Below are 23,452 nucleotides of genomic sequence, written 5' to 3' on the forward strand. Positions count from 1 at the left end.
TAACGAGTTTGTTGTTGACGTAATTATTATCTAATATTAATAGTAATATTGATGATGATGATGATAATATTATTATTATATTGTTGTTAGATATCTACGGTATTACCTTATTTATTATTACATTATATTATATTATATTATATTATATTATATTATATTATATACGTATCGATATGCGTATACGTATATATACAAATGAGGCAACAATAATAAGACATCCCTCTATGTACGTATCCGTCTTAATACCGATATGGAAATGAGATAATTCTAGCTTAAGTGATTTGAGAGGAAAAAAAATAAAGTAAATAAATAAAAAAAAATCGATAACAAATCGAAAAAAAAAGACACACAGACACAAGATTCAAGTAGTATGTTCATATGATATATTATATGCATATAATATATTATATAATGGGCGTTGCGTATTTAGGGAGAACGCTGCCACATTAGGTTCGTCCCTCGGAACGGTTTTCATTCTATACGTAATTAATCGCGAGAATTTCTTCGCTCTCATTTTTCCGTCAATCATATGCGAATGTTGCGCGATCTTTCACTTTCTCTTTTGCCTTCTCTTCTTCTCACACCGCGATCGAAATTTCATTTTCTTACGAATCGCGACGAGAGATTATTATTCGGGTTGTTTTTATTTTTTTTTCACTTATCTACGGCTCACCGCCGACGACACGACGAAGACGAAACGTTGATTAGAAATAAAAATGTAAACCGTTGGGAGGGATTTTCCACACCGTTATAGCTCTTATTATTATATAGTAATAAAACTATTATGAAAAAAAAAAAAAAAATACCAATAAAAGAAAAGTGAATAAAAATGAAAGAAAAAATACCAAAAAAAAAAAAAAACCAACAATAAATGCGCGTTTATGTTATTTAGTTGTAAAAAGTACGTGGTAATTTGATGGGAAGAGTGAGACGAACGAGATGAAGGCGAAGCGTGTAGAAAAACGGAAAAAGTTGGGAAATTAAAAGAAAAAAGAAAAAAAAAAAAGAAAAAACACCACCATGGGTAAACAGTGAAAGTGAAGGACAAGAAAAGTGTAATAAAATTCAACCAAGTTATACCAAATTCACAGCTACCTCGTGTTATTTTTCATCATCACCCATGTATGCAGTATTTAATTATTAATTTTCATTCGTCACAAAATTGAATGACTCCAATTTTTTTATTTTTTTATTGTTTTTTTTTTTAACAATATTTAAGATTATAGATACGAAGTGAGGAATCATTGACTTTATTATTCAGCTAAATTTTGAGCACGTATTCGAAACGCGTGGGGCGTTTGATTCAATGCGAAGAAATGAATAAAATAAAAATAAAATAAAATTGGAGTAAGACATGGAATGAAATAAGCTTGCGTTTGCGATTTAATTTTTTTACGTCACCGCTCGCAACGAGAGGGCTTGCATACCGCAAATAATGCGTGCGTGTGACGAAACACGCGGCCAACTTTTATTCAATAATTTGCCAATTTGCGAATTTGCTAAACCGACAAAATAATCCGACGTGTGATATACGACGCGACGTTTTCGGTTATGAGATATTACACACCAGTTCAAAATTATCCGTCGGACGTTAAAGCACGCGGTGTGAAAGGACTCCGGCTGATTAGTGAATTTTTTTAAAACTTTTTTTTACATTACTTCTTCCCTAGCTGATGTGTGTGTGTATAAATACTACGTGTTATGAGAACGGTAAGGAATTCTCGAGTTTTAATCGATCTCGAAAATCATCGTCACTAATGATAATCAATTCCACAAGATTCGGAAATTAATTTACGGAAACGTTAATTTTTTTTTTTTTCTTTTTTTTTCTCTGTTTTTCCTCAATTTATTTCTTTCTTCCTTACATTATCCGGGGAACAGTGAAAATATCGAAGAACACAAATCGACAATGATTGGCAAGGAGTTAGCTCTGATAATCCTGCAGCTGGTCACGCTCCTAGCAAAATGTGGATCCTGTCAGGACCTCCTGATGAACGTAAACACGAAAAAGGTCTTAGCATTTACGAGCGATAAATTTCTCAGCTTAACTTTTGACCCGGCAGTTTTGCTGACAGGCGATGTTCTCGCGTAAGTATACATATATTAAAATAAAAAAAAAAAATTAATAAAAAAATAGTAATATTGTACTAGACGAAAATTCAAGCCATCTTGAAATTATTGCAATTTATTTCACAATCTTTCGATCCTCGCTAATGTTCAAATTTAATTTCGATCAATTACCAAGCTGTAAAAAAAAATTTCTTCCCTTCTATCGCTAATTGGTGATAAATATCGATCCTCAGATCGAGCACCGAGCGAATTACGAACATGGCGAAGGGCTTGGCACCTGGATACGTGAGGCTTGCAGGACCCAGAAGCAACCTCTACAATTTCGAAAGATCCCTCTTTCCTCGTACCCGCTTCGAGGATTCGGATCTAACGTTTTCGGGTAAGTTTCATTCTCACATTTTTTCATCGTCAAATTATCATCATAACAATAATCTGAACTGCGTGAACTAGGTCAGTATTTCGCTGCGTTACTCGCGAAATTCCTCAATGCTTACCCAAGTTCCTTCGCCTCGAATTTAATACAATATGCCAGCGCGTATCACGTTTCATTAATCGCGCGGAATGTTCAATGATGGGTGTATAATAATTAACGACTGTTATTTTACTATTACAGTTACAGAGTAGTAGAATTTCTTGAGATGGACAATATTAAAACGTAAAATTGGCTTCGCTTTCATTCGATATTCAATTTCAATAGATTTTTGTCCTTTGCGAATCTCGAACTGCTATCGCAAAAATTCATTTGCTTGGAAATATTCGAATCGTTTAATTACTTATTATTATTATTTGTTTCTTTAATTTTTCTCGACCACGAAATGTGAATTCAGAAGCCAAGTCAGCATTTCATTACGTTTAGTTCTACGAAAAATTATAATAACTCATTGTTTCCACAATCGTTTATTGTCGATCACTGCCGACGAATAAATTAAAATGAGTTTGATAATTAAGCCTGATGTTTCGTTGATATAATTGATATGGATTTGATTATCTCCAGAATTGATTAATTTACTGAAGAAATTATAACGTTACTGCATCTGAATTCAATATTTCAACGCCTCAAATGTCTCTGATTTACTAAAACAGTCCGGAGTTGAAATCGCAGGCAAGAAATTGGATGTGCCTGGGGAAATTGCCAGAGTCGACGACTCTCGCATTTCTACATTATACGTTATATATTGTTTATCTAGGAGCCAGTGTTCATATCCATAATACAAATACGACGTGTATACTACAGATGCACGTATAAATTGTAGAATTGCCTAGGTAAGGGATTAAATTTCGCAAGCAGAGCGTTATTGCTTAGCTGCCTTGTGCAGACGAAGCTACCAGCTGAGTGGATTAACCTAATTAATGTTTAACCCGCAAACCTATGTACGCGTATATGTATCGCGTATACATGCAATTCTCGTTTCCCGACGTTCCCATTTCTACGTCACTAATTCGAATTGGATAACATGCCAGACATATACAGATGAGAATATAAGTTGCAATATTCTCCTCCACGTTCGCAGCCAGTAAACCTACGCTAATTGCAAATTTAATACTGACAACATACTACAACGTTGTACACTCTCTCGTTGTAATTTTTATCATTCCGTTACTGCGTCTCTCTGTCATAAAAATTATACGTTTATGACCGGACTGATTTTATTAAAATTGACAATTTGAGTATAAAGGTACTTTCACGTAAATTACTGAACGTAACGTCTGAAATTGTACTAAAACTGAATATAAAAATGAAATTTATAAACCAACAATTTATAACCGAACTTTGTTTCCTCTCTTAACCCAGAAGCGCACTGGGTTCTGGTCCAACAATGGGCTCAGAGAGCGGGGCTCGACGTCGTCTCCTGTCTGACGCCTCAGAGGATCGAGAACGAGGATCAAGTAGCTGCCTGGGATCCGAGAAACAGCCTGGATCTGATCTCGTTCAGCGATCACATGGGATACAACATGAGCTGGCAGCTGGGATACGGTAGGAAAAGAGAAGCCGCTTGTATACATATCGCAGAGCTTAAAGCCCATCGATTCAACGAAAATACGAAACAAGACCTTTCCATTCTCCACTCGAACTATTTGCTTTCCAACTTTTTAATGGCAAGACTGACCGAGTCGTATTTCAAAATTACATCTCAAACAACCAGCGGAAGCTTTAATTCCTTTCGCATAAATTCACAGAGTGCCAGACAAGATGTGACATCAGTGGTTCTGATCTCGGGAAGGACGTGGCTCGCCTGAGACACATGCTAGGCGCTTTTCCGAGGTACGCTAACAGCATCATAGCTGGACCAGACGTTGTGAGCTTGCGTGGTAAACAGCAGCAGCAATTCATTCAAGACTACTTGAACTCGGCCGGAAGCGCACTTTCGGTGATCACCTGGCATCCGTAAGTTTGATCGGAAATAATCGATCCTTCGTTCGCTCGTGGCAAACGGAAGCAACCTTGTAAAATCAATTCTCTGTCCTTGTAGAGACTTCGCCGGTATAGCCGTGGACTCTGATGGTGTCGCACTTCAGACCGACACTCTGGCGACGGACAAGGATTTGCTGTACAAAGCGATGGGACGAACGATCGCCAAAAAGCCACTATGGATCGGTGAGTGGGTCATATATCTCTGGAAACCATTTATTGTTTGAATTTTTATTTTCTATTTATTTATTTTTTACAATCTTCCAGCTGAGTCGAAACCCGAAGAGTGCAAACAGCAGTTTCTGGGCGCTCTGGTTTGGGCTCGACGACTTGGAAGCGCCGCGAAGCTTGGCGTCCAGGTTATCATGAGACAACCGGATGCCTCTCACATCCTGCAGCCGACTCCGGTGAGTGAAGACATTTTCTTTGAGCTTTTTCATCGTTTATTTGAACGCCTCGAAGGCCAATTATCCCTTTTGTTACGTATTTCGTTACCTTGTCGCTAATTGTCGCACAGGACTACTGGGTCTCGGTGCTACACAAGATGCTCGTCGGTCGAGAAGTGCTGGACGCTAAATTGACCTTGGGGAACAAAACGCACCTCCACTTCTTTTGCCAGTGCACGAAACCCTCAGCCAAGTACGACAAGGGAGCTGTAACCATTTTCGGACTTAACCTGACTCCGGGAAAAGTCGTGGTATCGCTAAAGGGCCTGAAGGTCAAGACTCTTCACAAGTACATTCTAATGCCTGGATATGATACTGAGAACAGGATGTTCGCCGAGTGAGTAGAAACGAATATTTTTTTCGAAATTTAATTACATTGTCCGCTTTTGCAACAGTCTCAAATCAAGGACACTATTGATGCTAAATGCCGATTTTCACAGAACCGTTCTACTCAATAACCAGCCGCTAAATCTCGTCAATGGAAAAGATCTCCCTGAAATCAACCCGACTGTAACGAATCTCGGAAAGAACGTGGCCGTCAAGCTTCCATCAGGAGGAATTGGATTCTGGGTGATACCCGGAGCCAGGGTGAGAATTTGAATGATTATATAATTATTTATTACGGTAATTCATCGAGGAAATTCTTCTGGATCTCATTTGCAATGGAAGAGTTCATAATCGTTAACTTGTATTGAACTAATTATAGGTGAAAACGTGTCTTGGTCATGAAGATGAATTGGGGGACAAGAACCAGTTGTTGAAGAAATTGACAAAGAAGTTGGAAGAGCCAGATGCTCTGGACGAAAACACAGGTCACGAAGTGGAGGAGGATCAGGACTTTGAGGCGGATTCGACCGAGGATATAAAGAGCATCCTTAAGTCGAAAAAGATGAAAAAGCGAAAGCACAGGCACAGCGATGAAACTGAGGACGAAGAGAGGAGGTTCAAGAGACTGGATCCGAAAAAAGAACTTGAAAAGCTGGAGAAGCTTCTGAGGAGGAACACGAACAGTGAGGACAAAAAGTCGTCCCACTTGAGGGGCAGAGTGGGTTTGAGCATGTTTGACAACGGAGGGAATGACGGGACGGAAGAAGATGGAAGGGAAAATACATCCGAGGATCGAAATGGCGGGCTGATGCGGCTGAAAAACGAGAAAAATGACTCAGCCGAAGAAATCCGGGCTAAGCTCGAAGAGTACAAGAAGAAGCTGAAGCAGTATGAGATGAGGGAAAAAAATCTCGGTGAAAAACGCGTTGAAGAAACGAACAGAGCCTCGTACTCTCACGATGAACTCCCAATTACCGACATCGACACTCAGAAGGCGTTGGAAGCTCTCGCCTTGATATCAAGAGTGGAGACTGCGATGCGAGAGCAGGAAACACCCAGCAAAGTCAAAGTGCCGGGTCAACTTCAGATGGTGGCCTCTGACATCGGCGAGCTGGTGATGGTAGATGAGCTGCAGAAGACCGAGAAGACGAAGAGAACGGCGGACCCCGAGGCGTTTGGAAAGCTGTATCAGTTCCTGGTGAACACTGGCCAGCCGGATAAAATCCACAAGCGGGAAGTAGAAGGTAATTCGCGGAGAAAACGAGACCTGGAGAAGTTACTTGGCGACGACCCACTCGGTCTGAGGAAGGAGGGGCTATTCAAGAAGCGGCTGAAGAGCGATGACGCCAAGGAGAAGCGACTCGAGCGGAGGATAAGGAAGAAGGAAAAGGACGTTGATATGGGCCTGAAAAAGGATCTTACCATTCCGAGACACGCTGATAGTAACGAGAATAACTTCTTCGGGTTTCCGGAGCTGAAACCTATCGAGAACTTCCCCGAAGGTGATCTGTTCGTCGAAGAAGGAAAATCGGAGGAGGAGAAAAGCCACGATTATGATTACGTTAAGGACGACGACGACGAAGAGCAGAATGCGAATAAACGGAATCACGCCAAGCGACGCAAGGTCAAGAAGCACCAGAGGAAACCCGCGGTCGACGAGACGTGGATCGAGGAGCCAAACTCAAAACTCTACTATGCGCCAAATGAGTATTTCGAGAATTTTAACCAACCTCCGGTCACGATAAAAACTCAGTGGAAGGACTACGGAGAGCTGTGGGAACCAGAGTCGCTTCAACAGAGAGAAGAGCAGCCGAAGTTTCAGGAGAACGACGCCACCGGCGAAGCCGTGATCAGGAGAGCTCACATCGACGAGAAAACGGACAAAAAGGCGAAGGAAAAAGCGGTCAAGAAGCTGATCAATTACTACGACAACGCTGGGGTGGAGAAACCGAGAGCCAAGGGCGGGAGAACAGGGTTTAAATCCCAGGCCCAACAAAAGATTGGAAAACCGGCAATGAAACCGAAACCTGAACCTCCGGTTGAAGAAAGTACCGTAAAGCTTTTGGAGCCGGAGGACGAGTACGACGATAGCACAGATCCGGGGTCGATGCAGTTCGTTAGTTCGAAAGCTGAGGACTACTCGCAGGAGGATTACGAAGACGACGTTGAAGATGTTGGAAGTAAAAAAAGGACGAAGAGGAAACTCGCCAATTTGGACGACGAGGCTTTCGGGCAAGAAATGATTAGTGAGGACGCTGCCAATTCGAGAGACTGCAAGTGTAGGGTCATCAGAGGCAACCGTTATCCGGTATGCAAAAACTGCAGGCGAGCTGTTCGCAGAGGACGCGACGCTGCTGAGATCGTCTTGGAGGAAAAAGATGATTCTGCATCGACGCCCGCCTCTGACCTCTCCGAGGAGCTGAACGAATCGGCTTCCGATGAACTCCCACAGAGTTTGAACAGCTCGAATGAAGCGTTGGAGAATGTCAGCGAGCGGGTGTCTGAAACGAGCGAAGTTTCACTCACCGAGTCAGATGCAGCGGATTCCAACGAAGAGACCCTGAAGAATGCCGAAACGGAGGATCTTAATGCGGAACCAGATATTTCTACAAGCCCATCGCCAAGTTCTACGCCAGCTTCTGTCACAGTTGTGGAAAATGAAGAAATTGAACCACCTCAACCAACGCCTTCGCCGATGCTCGAAATGCCTCAAACCAACGATTCAGATTGTCAGCTTTCAGCCACTGAAAAACCTAGTGAGCCTGAAATTGTTACGGAAAATGGCAACGAAGTCGGTTCTCCTGCAGATACGGGGAAGGACACAGCGGTTCTAATTCTCAGCGACAAAACTACGAACCTGTCTGAGCTAGAGGCTGAAAACGAAAAGAACCCAGTCGAGGCTGATGTTCAGGCCAAACGTCAAGTTGGCGAAGTGACTGAGACGAAAACTGAGAGCCAATCAGCAACTAAAATATCCCTGGGAACTGGAACAAACTTGGGATCAGGTATAAAGTCGAGCAAGCTTGAACCTAAGCTGAAGGACAGGGTGGAGCTGAAAATGAAGTCGGATTCAAAGCCGGTGTTGAAGACTGATTTCACCAAGAATAAAATGGTGCTTAATACCGAGGCTTTGGCGGCGCTGCTAAAGGAAAGCGAGAGCAAGAAATCGGAGGTGATGAAGGCGCTCGAGGCGTCGGCAAAGTTGAAATCTGTCGACCCGAAGAAGTACGTTGATTACCAGAAGAAGCGAGCCGAGAAGTTGGAAAGTCTGAAAGACAAACTGAAAGACAGGAAGGTAAAAATACTTCAGCAGTATCGTCAGGAGCTGGTAGAAGCCTTGAGCAAATGCGACGACGAAGTAGAGCGGAATCTGAAGCGACGGCAAATCTGGGAGGACTTTGCTCAGAAGGACGAGTTCCAGGACTTCGTGGACAAGGACAAACTCGACTACCTTATGACGAACAGGCCAGTCAACTACGAACAGTCTGGAGAGCAGAACGAGTCAGTCGAGGAAGAGGACAGAAGGTATTATCCCGAAGTCGACCTCGTTCAGCCTCTGCGAAATCCTCGGCAGCAGAAAATCCCAAGGAATTCATACTACAGTCCAAGCATGTCGGACTCTCTGGACACTGTGCCGATCATGGCTAACGCTCAACCGTTGCAAAGTAGTCGCTACGACAACGGTGACTCCTATTACGCCATTGTGGAGAGTCTTGAAAATCCAAAGATCCTTCACAGACAAAATTTCGGCTACGGAGATTCCGGATACGGTTTTGACGACTACCGTCAAGGTAACAGACAGTTCTACATGCCTTCTGGCAATCAGCAGCAGCCGGGGCTTCGACAGTATCCCAGAAATGATCAGGATCAATATACTATTCCGCAACAGCCTTTTCAGCAATTCAACGACGGCGTTCAGTCGGATTATCAAACTTACGACGATTATATAAGCTCTGAAAACGCGGGGTCGTTTTACTCCGATGGATCACCGAGTGAAGAGACTTACAACCGAGACGTTCGGCGCGCTGTTCCGACTCCAGTAGAACTTGCAGAATATCAAAGCAGACAATTTTTTGGACCGCAAAAAAGGGAGCAGGACCTGGTGTACAAGAAGAAAGTTAGTGTTGTACTGGTACCAGAATCGAGGCAAAAGTCGGCTACGCAAGTTATAGGTGAGCCGATTGAGTTCTATACGAGCGTCGGAGACGTGAAAGAATCACCCAAGAAATCGAATGACATAAACGCTCCAAACCAGGACGATCAAGGTGATGAAACTTACGAGAGCGAAGATGGACTCAGAGTTCCACAGGCTAGACCAGAATCGCCATGCGTAAATGGAATCTGCGGATCTAGAGCGCGTGGAGATATTGCTATGGAACTTGGAGAACCGCAAGATTCGCACGAAGAAGTTCAGCTCGAAAATAATTCGGACAAGGAACGCAGAAGAAACGGTCGCAACTTGATTTCGCAGAAGAAGCTAACAGTCGATGAACCAGCCTTCAAAATGACGCCCGTTGAATCGGAACGTGATTTAGCAGCAGTCAGGAAGGAAAGAGGGACCGACGAAAATAAATCGCAGTACATATGCCTGAGAGAGGATTCGGGGGAAGATGACTCCGCTGGCGAGGAAGAGAGGACCCTATTCAAACTCGTGAAGAACGGCGATTACTACGAAGCGGTGCCAGTTGCAGTTGTGCCGGAGGATCTCAGTGCGTCCAGACAAAGGAAGATGTACCGAAGAATTGCAAGACAGAACGAGAAGGTGAGGAACAAGCGGCGCAAGTTCAGCGACGACGACTTCACCGATGATGACATGAACTACCACGTCCGTAGGGAGGCCTATTCGAGCAGAAGACCTGAAGAATTACTGCCAGGAAGTTCTTCAAGGTCACAGGTAATGCTCGAAGACTCTAACTATCGGTCGATCGGAGATGAAATGAACCGGGTGGAAGTGGGGCAGAGACTGAGTCCAGATGAATACGAGCTGCTGATGATGATTCCGGTTAAGAAGACCGGCAGAATGCTGAAACGCTCGAGGAGAGAGATCGGCGACAATGTTATCGACAGGTCTGGAAACTACGAGGACATGAGTTACTTGTGGGACGACATTGTCGACGGTGAACAGAACGAGGCAAAGCTCCAGGAGTACATCGCGGAGAAGGAGAATATCGTTCGGGAGTTCCAAAATGCTCAGGCGAACCTGAACAAGTACTTGAAGAAGCTTGAGGCCATGCGGGATCCGGTGCAGCTGCAGAAGTTTGAGCGAATCATTACGAACCTCGGGTCTCACGATCACGAGGAAATGTCGCTGATCACCCAGGACGAACAGCAACGAATTCAACTCGCGGAGTATCTGAAGCAAGAGATCTTGAACAAGGTTCGTGGCTTCGATGCTTATCGCGGAGAATCGACGACGCCGGGCTGTGAAACTTCGACTCCGATATCGCTGTTCGATGCGGCAATGCCGAAGATTGAAAGCACGATCAACGACAAGCTGGTAAAGGTCGGGAACTTGACCGAATCACTGGAGGACTTCATCAACGAATTTGACAAAAAGTCCGAGGATAATTCGACGGCTAGTAGCAACGAGACTTCAAGTGCCAAGAACGAGAAAATCAGCTATAACATCTTCAACACCGCTCTGAGTAACGTTAAGAAATTCTTTGAGTTTCTAACTGGCGTTAATCTCATTTTCCGCAGACACTGATCAATCTTTGTCAATTGTAATTTATTCCATGAATTTTCTTCTTTTTATAAATCGTCTTTTTGATGGCCTGATTCTATGATTCTAGTTTTTACTTATTATTTGTGTACGTCACTGTCATTTTTACAGACCGATGAGGTCATAATTATTTATTAATCATTATGTTCCGTATATTCTGCTTGTTATACCGTGTATGCATATATGTATACATGCTTAAATAACATGTTTGTCAAATAATGTCGTTACCACATCCTGATGTAATAAAGAAATTTGCTGCAATCACGTACCGTTGAGCGAAATAAATATAATACATGTGTCCAGATAATTGCAAATACCTGCCTTGACCTAATTAATCATTTCTGCATGTCATGCTTGTCAGCGTTAAGTAAGAATTATAATAATACATCTTTTTTATAACTCTATAAATTATTGAGAGCTGGTAAATAAATATATTTAAGAGTAATTAATTAAAGGTTACACAGTATGATCAGATCTATTACGTACAAATAGTCTAGCAAACATCTTGCCAAAAGTAGAAGAATAAACTCGGGATGAGTAAAACTGTACGAATAGGCCAGTGATTGTTCTTCTAATCATGAAACTTGAGATCATTATCAACACATTCAGCAGGTAGCATACTACCTGACTTATAATTAGCTCAAGTGTCACAAGTACAGCGTGAAATATCACGAGGCGCAATGAAATGACCATTCTTCAGAATGATAAAATGAAACACGATAATATGACGAAAATTTATTTAAGCCCAACGATTTGTTCACGCAGGAATTTATTTAAAAAATTCACAAATAGGTTGACTGTAGAAAACGGCAAAATGAGAAATAAAGTAGCGAACTACTTTAAAAGCTACAAAAGACGCGAAGTTTTGACTTCACAATTTTTGAAAATACATCTAGCAATAAATCAAATCTACTTTTGGCTGTAAGTAGACATGTAATTATAAATTCATTCGACCAGATAGACGTAATAATTAGTTATTTGCTGATCTACAGAGTTGAGATATTTGGATGCAATTGTAAACCATAGCGTCGCATCAAGTGTGGAAGTCCATTGCTGTTGACTAGTGTACGAGTGTTAGTGTAAATAAATCAATCGAGCAATTCTTCATTGCGGATATAATAATATGAATACAACGCCGAGTGTGGAATTGTGTGCATAATATTTCGACGTTGCGAAAATCGTCCGTTTCGCAAGACTATCGTCGGTGGCTTATCTTTTTTTAACCGACTCATCAGATGCACTATAGTGCAGCGGAAAGTCGCTTTCGCAGCTTGTGTCGATTCGCACGTGACAGTTTAATTAATCTCCGGCGGAAATTCGATTTTTATTAATCTTCAAGTTTGTTCTATGAGATAGTGTAATCGAGTACTTAAAAATAACGCGAGCCTGATTCAAACGAAGTTAAAACACGGTATTGTCTATGGGATATGTGCTGAAAGAATTTCTACCGTGTCTTGCAAATGCTGGAAAGTCGAAGGTTGCGAAAAGATATTTCTCAACGTGCTAGTTTGATGGAAACGAACGTATATTAAATTTAAAAATGGTTAAAACTGTTACATTTTCGCTGCTTTACTGCTTAAGCTTTTACATTTGCAGAATCAGCTGTGACCTTAATGAAATTTCATGGTACGTATTATTTTTTTGCTTTTTCATCACCTTCTCCATAATAGTGATTTTAAAAATCATCAATTAACTCGTTTCTTTACTCGCAGCTCATTCAAAATAATTTAATTTTCTCATCGTTGTTGTGAAACATTATTCGTTTCCCTGATAAATTGCGCAAGAATTTTAAAACAGTCGTGGAATGTTTGTTGGAAAAATTCAGGGTACAAACACACATCGATTGAGCAAATAGTAAGCAATAAACTGAGTGAATGAAAATAATACAGCGGAAATTGATTTCGAATCGAATAAACATCGCGAACAAAATTGTAACCCGATTAACTCTTGAGAATATATGTACCTAAACGTGAAATTATATTTTTAGCTGCGTCAGCTTTTGCTTGGTATGAATTTCAAAACCCGAAGATCGTTGACCCGATGTCCTTGTAACGAATTACGACTTATGCATAAACAATTTTATTCAGGCCGTCGGTCAGCGAAGCGTCGAATTCAGGATCTACGGAGATCGAGATTAAGCACAGCTTATTTGACGACCCTTCGAAGAGAACTGTGGCAGTAGTATTACCCTTGGACGAAGAGAAACCCCAGGTAGAAAATCATCAGAAGAAGAAACGATGTCGGAAAAACCGCCGGCACAGAAAAATGAAGCTGCGACTCGACCCAAACGATGCAACGGACAATAACAGAGATAATTTAGTGCAGACCAGATACAGGAAGAAGATCTCATCCGCAGAGATGGAAGGCCAGCAGGTTCCATCGATTCGCAGCGATTTCCATGAGAACACGAAACGGCGCGTCGACTGGTCTAAGGAATTTCAGGACATCGACGAGAGCTTGGAAAATCCGTTCATGAGAATATCGGAAAATCGGGGGTCTCACAGATCGAACAACGAGGAAGCGGAGATCGGTAGCTTCGAAAAAAATGACGAAGACGTTATTTTGAGACGGATCAGGAATCATATAATCAACCCTGGCGACTACAAAGTCCTGGCCCTGGTCGGCAAAAAGGACGATTATTCACCGCCTCAGAATCCGAAGAAATACATTTGCTACTGCAGAGAAGATGACTGCTCAGGTAAGGACTGCCAACCTGAGATTTACAAGCCCTGTTCAGGGTCGAGAAAAAATTCTAGACCCACACCTATGAACAATTGTGGCTTTAATAAGGTTAGAAATTACTCGCCGTCGAATGCCAAACACGATAACAAGAACTACGTTCAAACACTGGCAAAAGTCAACGTCGAAAACAGTGGAATGAACCACAAAATCTTGCAAGAAGAGGAGAATAATAAGAACGATTTCTCAAAGGAAACCAATTCCAATCAAAATATCCAGGCGCAAAAATCCACCGTGAATTTAGACCAACAGGACCAATTATCAGTCAAAAATTCTCAACGACTTGCAACTTCGACGCAGCAAAGTGTTAGCCAGATTCGCACTCCGAACAACAATCAGTGGCTGCGTCCAGTCCTTGGAATCAAAGGTACGGATTGAAACTTGTGATTTTTCAGCACATTACGCGATAAATTTTCTTTTCGCCAGTAATAAATGAACTGCAATTTTCTTTCAGGATCACCGATACAGTCTGGTAGTCAAGGATCCTCTCAAGAATTCAGTAGAACACAATCGGACGCAACCTTGAGTTGGCTTCCGTTTTTGAAGGATCAATCCACCAAGGGCAAGAACGAAGATGGAGTGCTGATGGCTCACGGTCAGGTACCTCTTCAGAAAAGTCGCACTTTTCAACTTCCGTCCGTTAAAGAGCCGGTGCCGAGCGTCGAGAAGCCTTTCGGTTACCTGGAAAACCCTGAATCTTATGTGATCTCATATGGAGATTCGACGACGATGGAATCAAGCACCGAGAAATATCAGCAATCGGAAGAGAATCGAGGCTATGACTCGAACGTGGAATCCAATGTCGGCTTGCCCGTTAGTTCGGAGGAATATTCATCGGACAAATTCGATGCTTCTACGGAGGGAAACCTGTATCTGCAAGTAGACGATGGCCCAGGATCAGACGAAGTCACCAAAGTCTCGGTCCCGCTGAATCATCCTGTGAATCTTCCTCACCCTGAAAATCACGACGACGATGTTTACTTGCTCGGAGATTCGACGGAGGAATTAACTGGTCACAAAGGATTCGGCAATACTCCTCAGAAGTATGAACTTCCTCTGACGATGTCAAAGGACGACGAATATCAACTGGAAAGAGATCAGTTACACCACAAAATGTCTGGCTTCGGAACTCTGCGACCAGGATACAATCCTCTGCCACCAGGAAGTTTCGTTCACGAATTTCGAAGACCTTATAACGGTTACGGAAGTTATGTGGTGAGTCCAAATACGCAACCCAGCTGGAAAGATCGCTCGGGTTACTTGACCACTGAAATTCCTTTTCGAGCACAGCTGGAACGACCTGCGATCGCAAGATCCGGCTGGAATGGATGCAACGTTTATCCGACTGCTCAGCTTTGGCCATACAAAGGGACGATGCAGACTCCGAATAATTACTACGGAAACGGAATAGGCGGTCCTGTATTGCGAAATTTTGGATATTACGGAAATCCGCATGCGGGAAAGCCGATGGAGGACAAAAGTTACTTGTATTATTCACCGATGATGAAGACAGGCAATGGAGGTTCAGGGTTGACCCAACAACGACGTCCCGCGGCTAATGACAACCGCGATGATTATTCCGACATACAAGTCGTAACGAACGGATATTTCACTTCGAAAACATACGATGACGTGGAGGATGTCGATGGCAACGACGATCAGGAAACGGGAAACGCGCAGGCGAAATTCGAGAGTAACGTTGACCGGGTACATCACCTCACTCAACAAGGCTTCGCTTATCCCACTTCGAATTTATACAATGGATACGAACCAGCGAATGATTGGAAAGCACAGAAAGAAAATTTCGCGGTCTTCGATGGAGAAAATTCGCGGTATCTTGAATCAGTGGAAGATGACGATGAAATGGAAAATCCTTCCGCAGTTTCTGCTGAAGCCAATACACCGATCGTCGATGAGGATCTGAACATTTTAGCCGTAACTGAGGAAAGTTCTTCGGAGGAATCCTCACCGAGTGAAGATTTTACTGGCGAAAATCAGTCAAAGGGTGTTTCAATGGATTCAGCTGTTCACCAGAGTCTGGATTTACTGAAAAAAGGAAATACGTCTAGGGTTGAAACTGTCGGCGGAAGAAAGATAGGAATATGGGGCACATCGGACTCGTTGGAGGCAATAGAACTAAATGCTGAGTCTTGGAATGAACAGTATGGAACAATTAGACCGGAAGAGAATATCTCATCGGATTCATTGGAAGTCTCGGAGGAGAAAACTTCAGAATTAATTGAAAATGGATCTCGAGGTCTTGAGTCGAAGTACGCTGATTCGAAAAACGATAATGGCGAAGAAGTTGGTTCCTATTACAAGGCAGACTGCCACTACCCAACGTCTTCTTTGTCCGATAAAAAGTATTCCGAGAACATTGTATCAGCAGAAAATGAAGGCAACGCTGAGCAACAAGACGTATCAAACCTTTCGCCGCCGATTATCATCGAGCCAATTGTAGCGATCGAAACTTCACCGACTAAATATTTTTCCCCGAATGACAGAGTCTTGGAGTACATAAAAAATCACGGTCAAAATTTATTACAACATTCTGATCCTTCTAGCCTTGACCAACAAGATGCAGTAAATCAAGGAGATCATATGGGCCAAACAAATGAGACCAAAGACCAAGAAACGTTTGTTCAAAATCCACAATACGTCGGAGAATATAGTCAAATGTCGACATCAGAGAATACGAATAGTGAAGAGATAACCGATGAGAAATCGGAAAATCTAGAGAGAATATTTACTCAGCCGAATATACCGGAAATTGATGAAATCGATGAAGATTCCGGTGATTCCACGGAGCGATTTGACGCTGATGCAGAAAATGAATCTAAGGAAAAATCTGTAATGACTTCGGAATATGTCCAGAGACCGGGAAAATATGGTGTACAGGATAAAATTAGTCCGACCGACTTATCATCTCTGAAAAATGAGGCGTCTGAGGATTTATCTCGAAGTTACGAAGATTGCACAGTGGAATCTGTGATTTCCGAAGTTTTAGGAGAAACCCGATATCCTGATAGTTACATATCCGAATCAATGGATGAATCAACAGAGTGCTCGCAGCTAGAAGATTCAGTTTCAAATAATCATCTAGACATGGAGAACTATGGATCCGAATCTATGGTTAAAAATTCTAAAGAAAACATTCAACAATATGGAACTGTAGAGGCTGGAGGAGGAAAGAATTTAAATTCCTATAACATTGGCAGTCACGATTATAATGATGAAAATTTGCAAAAAGAGAATGCGAGAACTCAAGAAGCGTCAGTTAATTTAGTTATGAATGAATACCGGAAGAATAATGATGAAAGCAATGCGGAATCCAATTACAAACCAACCACGGAGACTTACGCAGACAACAAAAGACTTCTGGTTGGCGAATTTCTGAATCCTTCTACTGGGAAAATCGTGCAAGAAGGTAAATCATTAAAATTATAAGATAACGAGTGTGCAGGGAAAACACTAACAAAAATTTATTTCTTTACAGTCAACAGGCGGACAGAAATGAAACCTGAGGATCACGATGCTGTGGAAGACAACGGAATGCAGTTAACGGTTCAAAGTTCGAAACTAGAGGATAAAACGGATAGAAAATGGGACACCGCGCAACACAGAGTCGATTATGGGGACGGAAAATATTCAAGTTCACTTGAAGATGATAATGATTACGGATACGAAAATTTACGAGAAGATTCAAATACTCGGAAATATTCGGAGAAATTAGGAGCAGTGAGTTTGGTTGCAAATGAGGGAGAGGATCGTAACGAAATGAGTACCGCAGCATCGGTGAAGACTACACCATCTGTATCATGTAGTTGCAGAGTTCCCGAGGGTGAAATCACTACGGAGGCTTACAGAAATAACGAAAAACTTTCGTTAAGTGAAGTCCTGGAACCTACTGTTGAGAAAGACGTGCAGGATACAGAATCAATGAACACACATAAGATAAGCGATGACAAGGCCAACAGCAATTCCCAAGTACCTAGTCGAAAATCAACAACAGAAGCTTACGAAGAGAGTAGGAAACTCCTGCTTGGTGAATTCGTGGATCCTCCTACTAGAAAAGACGTTTCAGAAGAAGGATCATTGAATGCGTACAGTGGCAAGTATGGGGAATCAAATTTTGGCAATAATCCGACACCTGGAATGAGTGGGAAGGTCAACGGCTTCGTTGGAATTCAATCTACGACGAAAAATTCTAAAATAGATCACGAGGTAAATCGAAATGCGGGTAAATATCACGATTATAGAACATCAGGGCAATATTCGAGTTCTTGGAAAAATTCGGGAGAGTTGCAGAGTGCGCCAAGTTTGACTACCGATAAATACTCGAAGCATAATAAGAAAAGTAATGTGGCAAACTCTGCTTTTCGAATTCCTAGTCAAAAATCATCTACGAAGGCATATGAAGATAAAGAGAAACAACTTGCAGGTGGTGAATTTTTGATTTCTGCTAAAGAAAACGTGCCGAAAAACAATGCACTGAAGCAAGAGAACGCTGAGGTTGAACTGATGAATAATGCCAAAAATCCCTTAGCCCAAATCGACGGTGAGATGAAAAGCTTTGGCAAAGAAACAGAGAATAATGACATGCAATCCACGAATGAAAAATCGAAACTAGAGAATGAAACGAATAAAATCGTTTCACAAGGTAATCCTGAGCCTAATAGCGACTCATTTTCAAATTCGCCGAATGAAGAAGATCACAACACGATGCTATTTCCAGGAAATTCTGGGGAGATAACGACAAAAAATTTTGAAATCAACGGAGTTGTACAATCGCTAGGCTCCTGCATCAAGCCACCAGAAGTACAAAATGATTCTGGTTACTTGGGAAGAATTGCTCCACGAAATCCAACTGCAGCTGTTGAGTCTTTCGGGGATCTTGTCGATTCCGATCTCTACTACATCGGAGACGGTGTAAGGCTACCATTGACCATAAAGCGGTTGCAGGATGGATCCTTTGCTCTGAGCATATCGGAGAAAATTTGTCAACAATGGGCGAAGGAGAAATGCCCCTGCTGCGTCCCGCGGGAGGGAAAAATTCTACAGGAAAAACACTGGGATGATAAGAACTTGGATTCACTAATGAAAACCAGCCGGAGCAGCCTCAGTCGAAGAGGAATTTCAGCTGATCAAAAATCAAAAAGTGATGAAATGGAGCTTGAGGATAATCCGGATATCGCGAAAGGTACGCAACTTCCCAAGAAAAGGAGTATCAGGTCGATAACTATGCCGGTTGACGAGTTCGCTCAATTATATAATTTGAATTTAAATTTGGAGGATTACAACGTGGAATCAACGGCGATTGAATCCACTCGGAGACACAAACTGACCGAAAGATCTAAGATGGAGAACGACAATCAAGCGCAGAGCAGCGATTTGGTCCAGAAAATTGTATCGATAAACGAGGTGCCTGAGAATGAGAAGGTCGGCGTATTGTTGTCGACTTTGCAAGACTTGATTGCAACAGAGCCGACGGAAATATCTGAGGTTGTGGATAAGCTCGAGGAAAATATAGCGAAGGAAAAATTCAGGGGCGAATTAGGAGGGGATAACGGAGAGGAAGATGCTTCCGGGGATGAAGCGAAGCGATTATACGATTACCAGAAGAACAATCCTGTTCTGGAAAGAATAAGAATTATAAAGCAGCTGCAGATGGGTAAGGCAAGATGTGAACACAAGTACCAAAAGGACTGCGACTACGCGATTACCCAGAAAACTGAACTCCTTACGACAATACTGCGATGGCTTAAGGAGTTGTTGCTCACAAGTCAGATTGAATGATTTATTTGAACGTAATATATTTCATGTATATTTTTTGGCGGGCACTGTTTATTACTGTAAAAAAATATATCGTTATTCATGGTGTGAATTTTATTTCCGATGTGACGATTAGAAATCCATTCTAAAAGGTGGCAGGAAAAATACTTTTATCCTATACGAACAGTTGAAGAGCAATAAAATTCTATCTGATGGAAACTGTACCTGGTTTTTGTATTGCCTTATTTGTAGCGATTGGATCATCATTCATTTTCGAAAGTATACGGAACAGTTAATAAAAAAATAATCGATCAGAAATACTTTTGTGAAAATGTATAATGGTGCAAATTTGATATATAAAAATACTTCTCGAGTTCTCTTATATCGGATTCAGCGCGAAATCAATGGCGCCTAAATGAGGGCAATTTCTACGGAATAATTGTTCTATCGAGAGTATGGAAGAGACGGTTCAAATAATTCAAACAAAAATGATGCAAGGCGTCACAGTTGCATGCGATCAGGCGTACATGGTGGAGCTACGAAAACAAACTATTATTACTGTTTAGATAGATGGATGGATGGTTAATTTGACTGGGAGAAATGCAGTGAGGACGGTTGATGTTAACATTTATACCTAGTAATATCATGAAATTATTCATGCTGTAATTCACACACACTTGTATGTTTTCAATAAAGATAAGACAACAAGAACAATAATTTTTGTGTAGTGTTTCATTTATTTAACCGAAATAGAATCCTATTTGAATTTATACTTTTGTGTTCTGGTTCACTCTTATTTCGAACAGTCTACTGAATTCACATACTTTAAGTCTTATTGTTTCTGTAACAACTCTGACGTTCTTATCCTCGACATGGTAAATATTCAATTCTGATGCGTATGCTGATGGGATTTCATCAAAGCACTTTGACGGACCGTCAATTTTCCGGAATTCATATGTGGTTTTCTCAAATTTCACCTGGAGTCTATATTGTTTGACGAAGCATTCGCCTTCGTTTACGCTTCCGTGATATCGTTGTCTCCGACTTGGCTGGTTTCGATCTGACCCATTGCTCCATGAGGAATTTGAGAGTGAGCAGATGATCTTCATAGTATTCCATGGATGAAACTGATATGAGACCCAGATAGAGATTTATAGGCTCGATAAACGTAACACTAGTAATGGAATTTGCGATCCTGGGCTGAAACGTTTAATCTCTGGTTCGGAGCGTATTAAGACTGCGCCCAATCGATTTCTCTCGCAAAATTACGTCAGAATAGTGCCACAATTATTTAATCCAGCACTTTTGAAAATCGCGAAAATTTTCGCCAAAAATACAAAGGGGTTAACCTTCCTTTTTTTTTTACCAAAAAATTTTTCGTCTCAGAATTGATTCGTATGACTCTTTCCCGACCATTTGGACCCCAAGGAACTCAGAAAACGCAGCAAAAGGAGCGTGGGATCAACGGGAGAGAAGATACGAGGGAAAAAGCACCTGCTGAAAAATGTCGAAAATTCAGGTTTTCGTTTTTTGGCTGTAACTTTCGATGCGTTGATCGCAGCGTATTGTGACTGCGCCCAATCGATTTCTCTCGCAAAATTACGTCGGAATAGTGCCACAATTAATTTATTCCAGCACTTTTGAAAATCGCGAAAATTTTCGCCAAAAATGCAAAGGGGTTAGCCTTACTTTTTCTTCATTTTTGGAGCCAAAAATTTTTGGTCTCAGATTCGATTTAAATGACCCTTTCCCGACCAATTGGACCCCAAGGAACTCAGAAAACGCAGCAAAAGGAGCGTGGGATCAACGGGAGAGAAGATACGAGGAAAAAGGCACCTGCTGAAAAATGTCGAAAATTCAGGTTTTCGTTTTTTGGCTGTAACTTTCGATGCGTTGATCGCAGCGTATTGTGACTGCGCCCAATCGATTTCTCTCGCAAAATTACGTCGGAATAATGCCACAATTGATTTATTTCAGCACTTTTGAAAATCGCGAAAATTTTCGCCAAAAATACAAAGGGGTTAACCTTCCTTTTTTTTTTACCAAAAAATTTTTCGTCTCAGAATTGATTCGTATGACTCTTTCTCGACCAATTGGACCCCAAGGAACTCAGAAAACGCAGCAAAAGGAGCGTGGGATCAACGGGAGAGAAGATACGAGGGAAAAAGCACCTGCTGAAAAATGTCGAAAATTCAGGTTATCGTTTTTTGGCTGTAACTTTCGATGCGTTGATCGCAGCGTATTGGGACTGCGCCCAATCGATTTTTCTCGCGAAATTACGTCGGAATAGTGCTACAATTGATTTATTCCAGCACTTTTGAAAATCGCGAAAATTTTCGCCAAAAATACAAAGGGGTTAGCCCTCCTTTTTTTTTACCAAAAAATTTTTCGTCTCAGAATTGATTCGTATGACTCTTTCCCGACCAATTGGACCCCAAGGAACTCAGAAAACGCAGCAAAAGGAGCGTGGGATCAACGGGAGAGAAGATACGAGGGAAAAAGCACCTGCTGAAAAATGTCGAAAATTCAGGTTTTCGTTTTTTGGCTGTAACTTTCGATGCGTTGATCGCAGCGTATTGTGACTGCGCCCAATCGATTTCTCTCGCAAAATTACGTCGGAATAGTGCCACAATTGATTTATTTCAGCACTTTTGAAAATCGCGAAAATTCTCGCCAAAAATACAAAGGGGTTAACCTTCTTTTTTTTTTCACCAAAAAATTTTTCGTCTCAGAATTAATTCGTATGACTCTTTCCCGACCAATTGGACCCCAAGGAACTCAGAAAACGCAGCAAAAGATGCGTGGGATCAACGGGAGAGAAGATACGAGGAAAAAAGCACCTGCTGAAAAATGTCAAAAATTCAGGTTTTCGTTTTTTGGCTGTAACTTTCGATGCGTTGATCGCAGCGTATTGTGACTGCGCCCAATCGATTTCTCTCGCAAAATGACGTCGGAATAGTGCCACAATTAATTTATTCCAGCACTTTTGAAAATCGCGAAAATTTTCGCCAAAAATGCAAAGGGGTTAGCCTTACTTTTTCTTCATTTTTGGAGCCAAAAATTTTTGGTCTCAGATTCGATTTAAATGACCCTTTCCCGACCAATTGGACCCCAAGGAACTCAGAAAACGCAGCAAAAGGAGCGTGGGATCAACGGGAGAGAAGATACGAGGAAAAAAGCACCTGCCGAAAAATGTCGAAAACTCAGGTCCTCGTTTTTTGGCTGTAACTTTTGATGCGTCGATCGCAGCGTATTGGGACTGCGCCCAATCGATTTTTCTCGCGAAATTACGTCGGAATAGTGCTACAATTGATTTATTCCAGCACTTTTGAAAATCGCGAAAATTTTCGCCAAAAATACAAAGGGGTTAGCCCTCCTTTTTTTTTACCAAAAAATTTTTCGTCTCAGAATTGATTCGTATGACTCTTTCCCGACCAATTGGACCCCAAGGAACTCAGAAAACGCAGCAAAAGGAGCGTGGGATCAACGGGAGAGAAGATACGAGGGAAAAAGCACCTGCTGAAAAATGTCGAAAATTCAGGTTTTCGTTTTTTGGCTGTAACTTTCGATGCGTTGATCGCAGCGTATTGTGACTGCGCCCAATCGATTTCTCTCGCAAAATTACGTCGGAATAGTGCCACAATTGATTTATTTCAGCACTTTTGAAAATCGCGAAAATTCTCGCCAAAAATACAAAGGGGTTAACCTTCTTTTTTTTTTCACCAAAAAATTTTTCGTCTCAGAATTAATTCGTATGACTCTTTCCCGACCAATTGGACCCCAAGGAACTCAGAAAACGCAGCAAAAGATGCGTGGGATCAACGGGAGAGAAGATACGAGGAAAAAAGCACCTGCTGAAAAATGTCAAAAATTCAGGTTTTCGTTTTTTGGCTGTAACTTTCGATGCGTTGATCGCAGCGTATTGTGACTGCGCCCAATCGATTTCTCTCGCAAAATGACGTCGGA

The 23,452-nt window shown here is 41.8% G+C and overlaps 2 protein-coding genes across 2 annotated transcripts; both read left to right on the plus strand.

The window, feature by feature from the left end:
* Positions 1-1,313: 1,313 nt before the first annotated feature.
* LOC124215466 (trichohyalin) lies at positions 1,314-11,278 on the plus strand. Its single transcript, XM_046618889.2, has 10 exons — positions 1,314-1,710; positions 1,882-2,088; positions 2,304-2,449; positions 3,863-4,045; positions 4,249-4,456; positions 4,542-4,666; positions 4,748-4,887; positions 4,998-5,263; positions 5,367-5,514; positions 5,633-11,278. Exons 2-10 carry the CDS (start codon positions 1,910-1,912, stop codon positions 10,958-10,960), a joined length of 6,723 nt encoding a protein of 2,240 aa, XP_046474845.1. The 5' UTR covers positions 1,314-1,710; positions 1,882-1,909; the 3' UTR covers positions 10,961-11,278.
* Positions 11,279-12,233: 955 nt separating this feature from the next.
* LOC124214688 (uro-adherence factor A) lies at positions 12,234-20,170 on the plus strand. Its single transcript, XM_046617237.2, has 4 exons — positions 12,234-12,601; positions 13,063-14,081; positions 14,169-17,141; positions 17,211-20,170. The coding sequence occupies exons 1-4, from the start codon at positions 12,516-12,518 to the stop codon at positions 19,508-19,510; spliced, it is 6,378 nt and encodes a 2,125-aa protein (XP_046473193.1). The 5' UTR covers positions 12,234-12,515; the 3' UTR covers positions 19,511-20,170.
* The last annotated feature ends 3,282 nt before the right edge of the window (positions 20,171-23,452 follow it).

Source organism: Neodiprion pinetum, chromosome 3 (assembly GCF_021155775.2).
Source record: "Neodiprion pinetum isolate iyNeoPine1 chromosome 3, iyNeoPine1.2, whole genome shotgun sequence".
Taxonomy (NCBI): Eukaryota; Metazoa; Arthropoda; class Insecta; order Hymenoptera; family Diprionidae; genus Neodiprion; species Neodiprion pinetum.

Excerpts from the sequence above, each read along its gene's own strand:
- LOC124215466 (XM_046618889.2), top strand. The coding sequence starts at position 1,910 with ATGATTGGCAAGGAGTTAGCTCTGATAATCCTGCAGCTGGTCACGCTC. Across the intron at positions 4,667-4,747 it reads CAAAAAGCCACTATGGATCG|CTGAGTCGAAACCCGAAGAG; the intron begins GTGAGTGGGTCA and ends ACAATCTTCCAG. Across the intron at positions 5,264-5,366 it reads GAGAACAGGATGTTCGCCGA|AACCGTTCTACTCAATAACC; the intron begins GTGAGTAGAAAC and ends CGATTTTCACAG.
- LOC124214688 (XM_046617237.2), top strand. The coding sequence starts at position 12,516 with ATGGTTAAAACTGTTACATTTTCGCTGCTTTACTGCTTAAGCTTTTAC. Across the intron at positions 14,082-14,168 it reads TCCAGTCCTTGGAATCAAAG|GATCACCGATACAGTCTGGT; the intron begins GTACGGATTGAA and ends ATTTTCTTTCAG. Across the intron at positions 17,142-17,210 it reads TGGGAAAATCGTGCAAGAAG|TCAACAGGCGGACAGAAATG; the intron begins GTAAATCATTAA and ends ATTTCTTTACAG.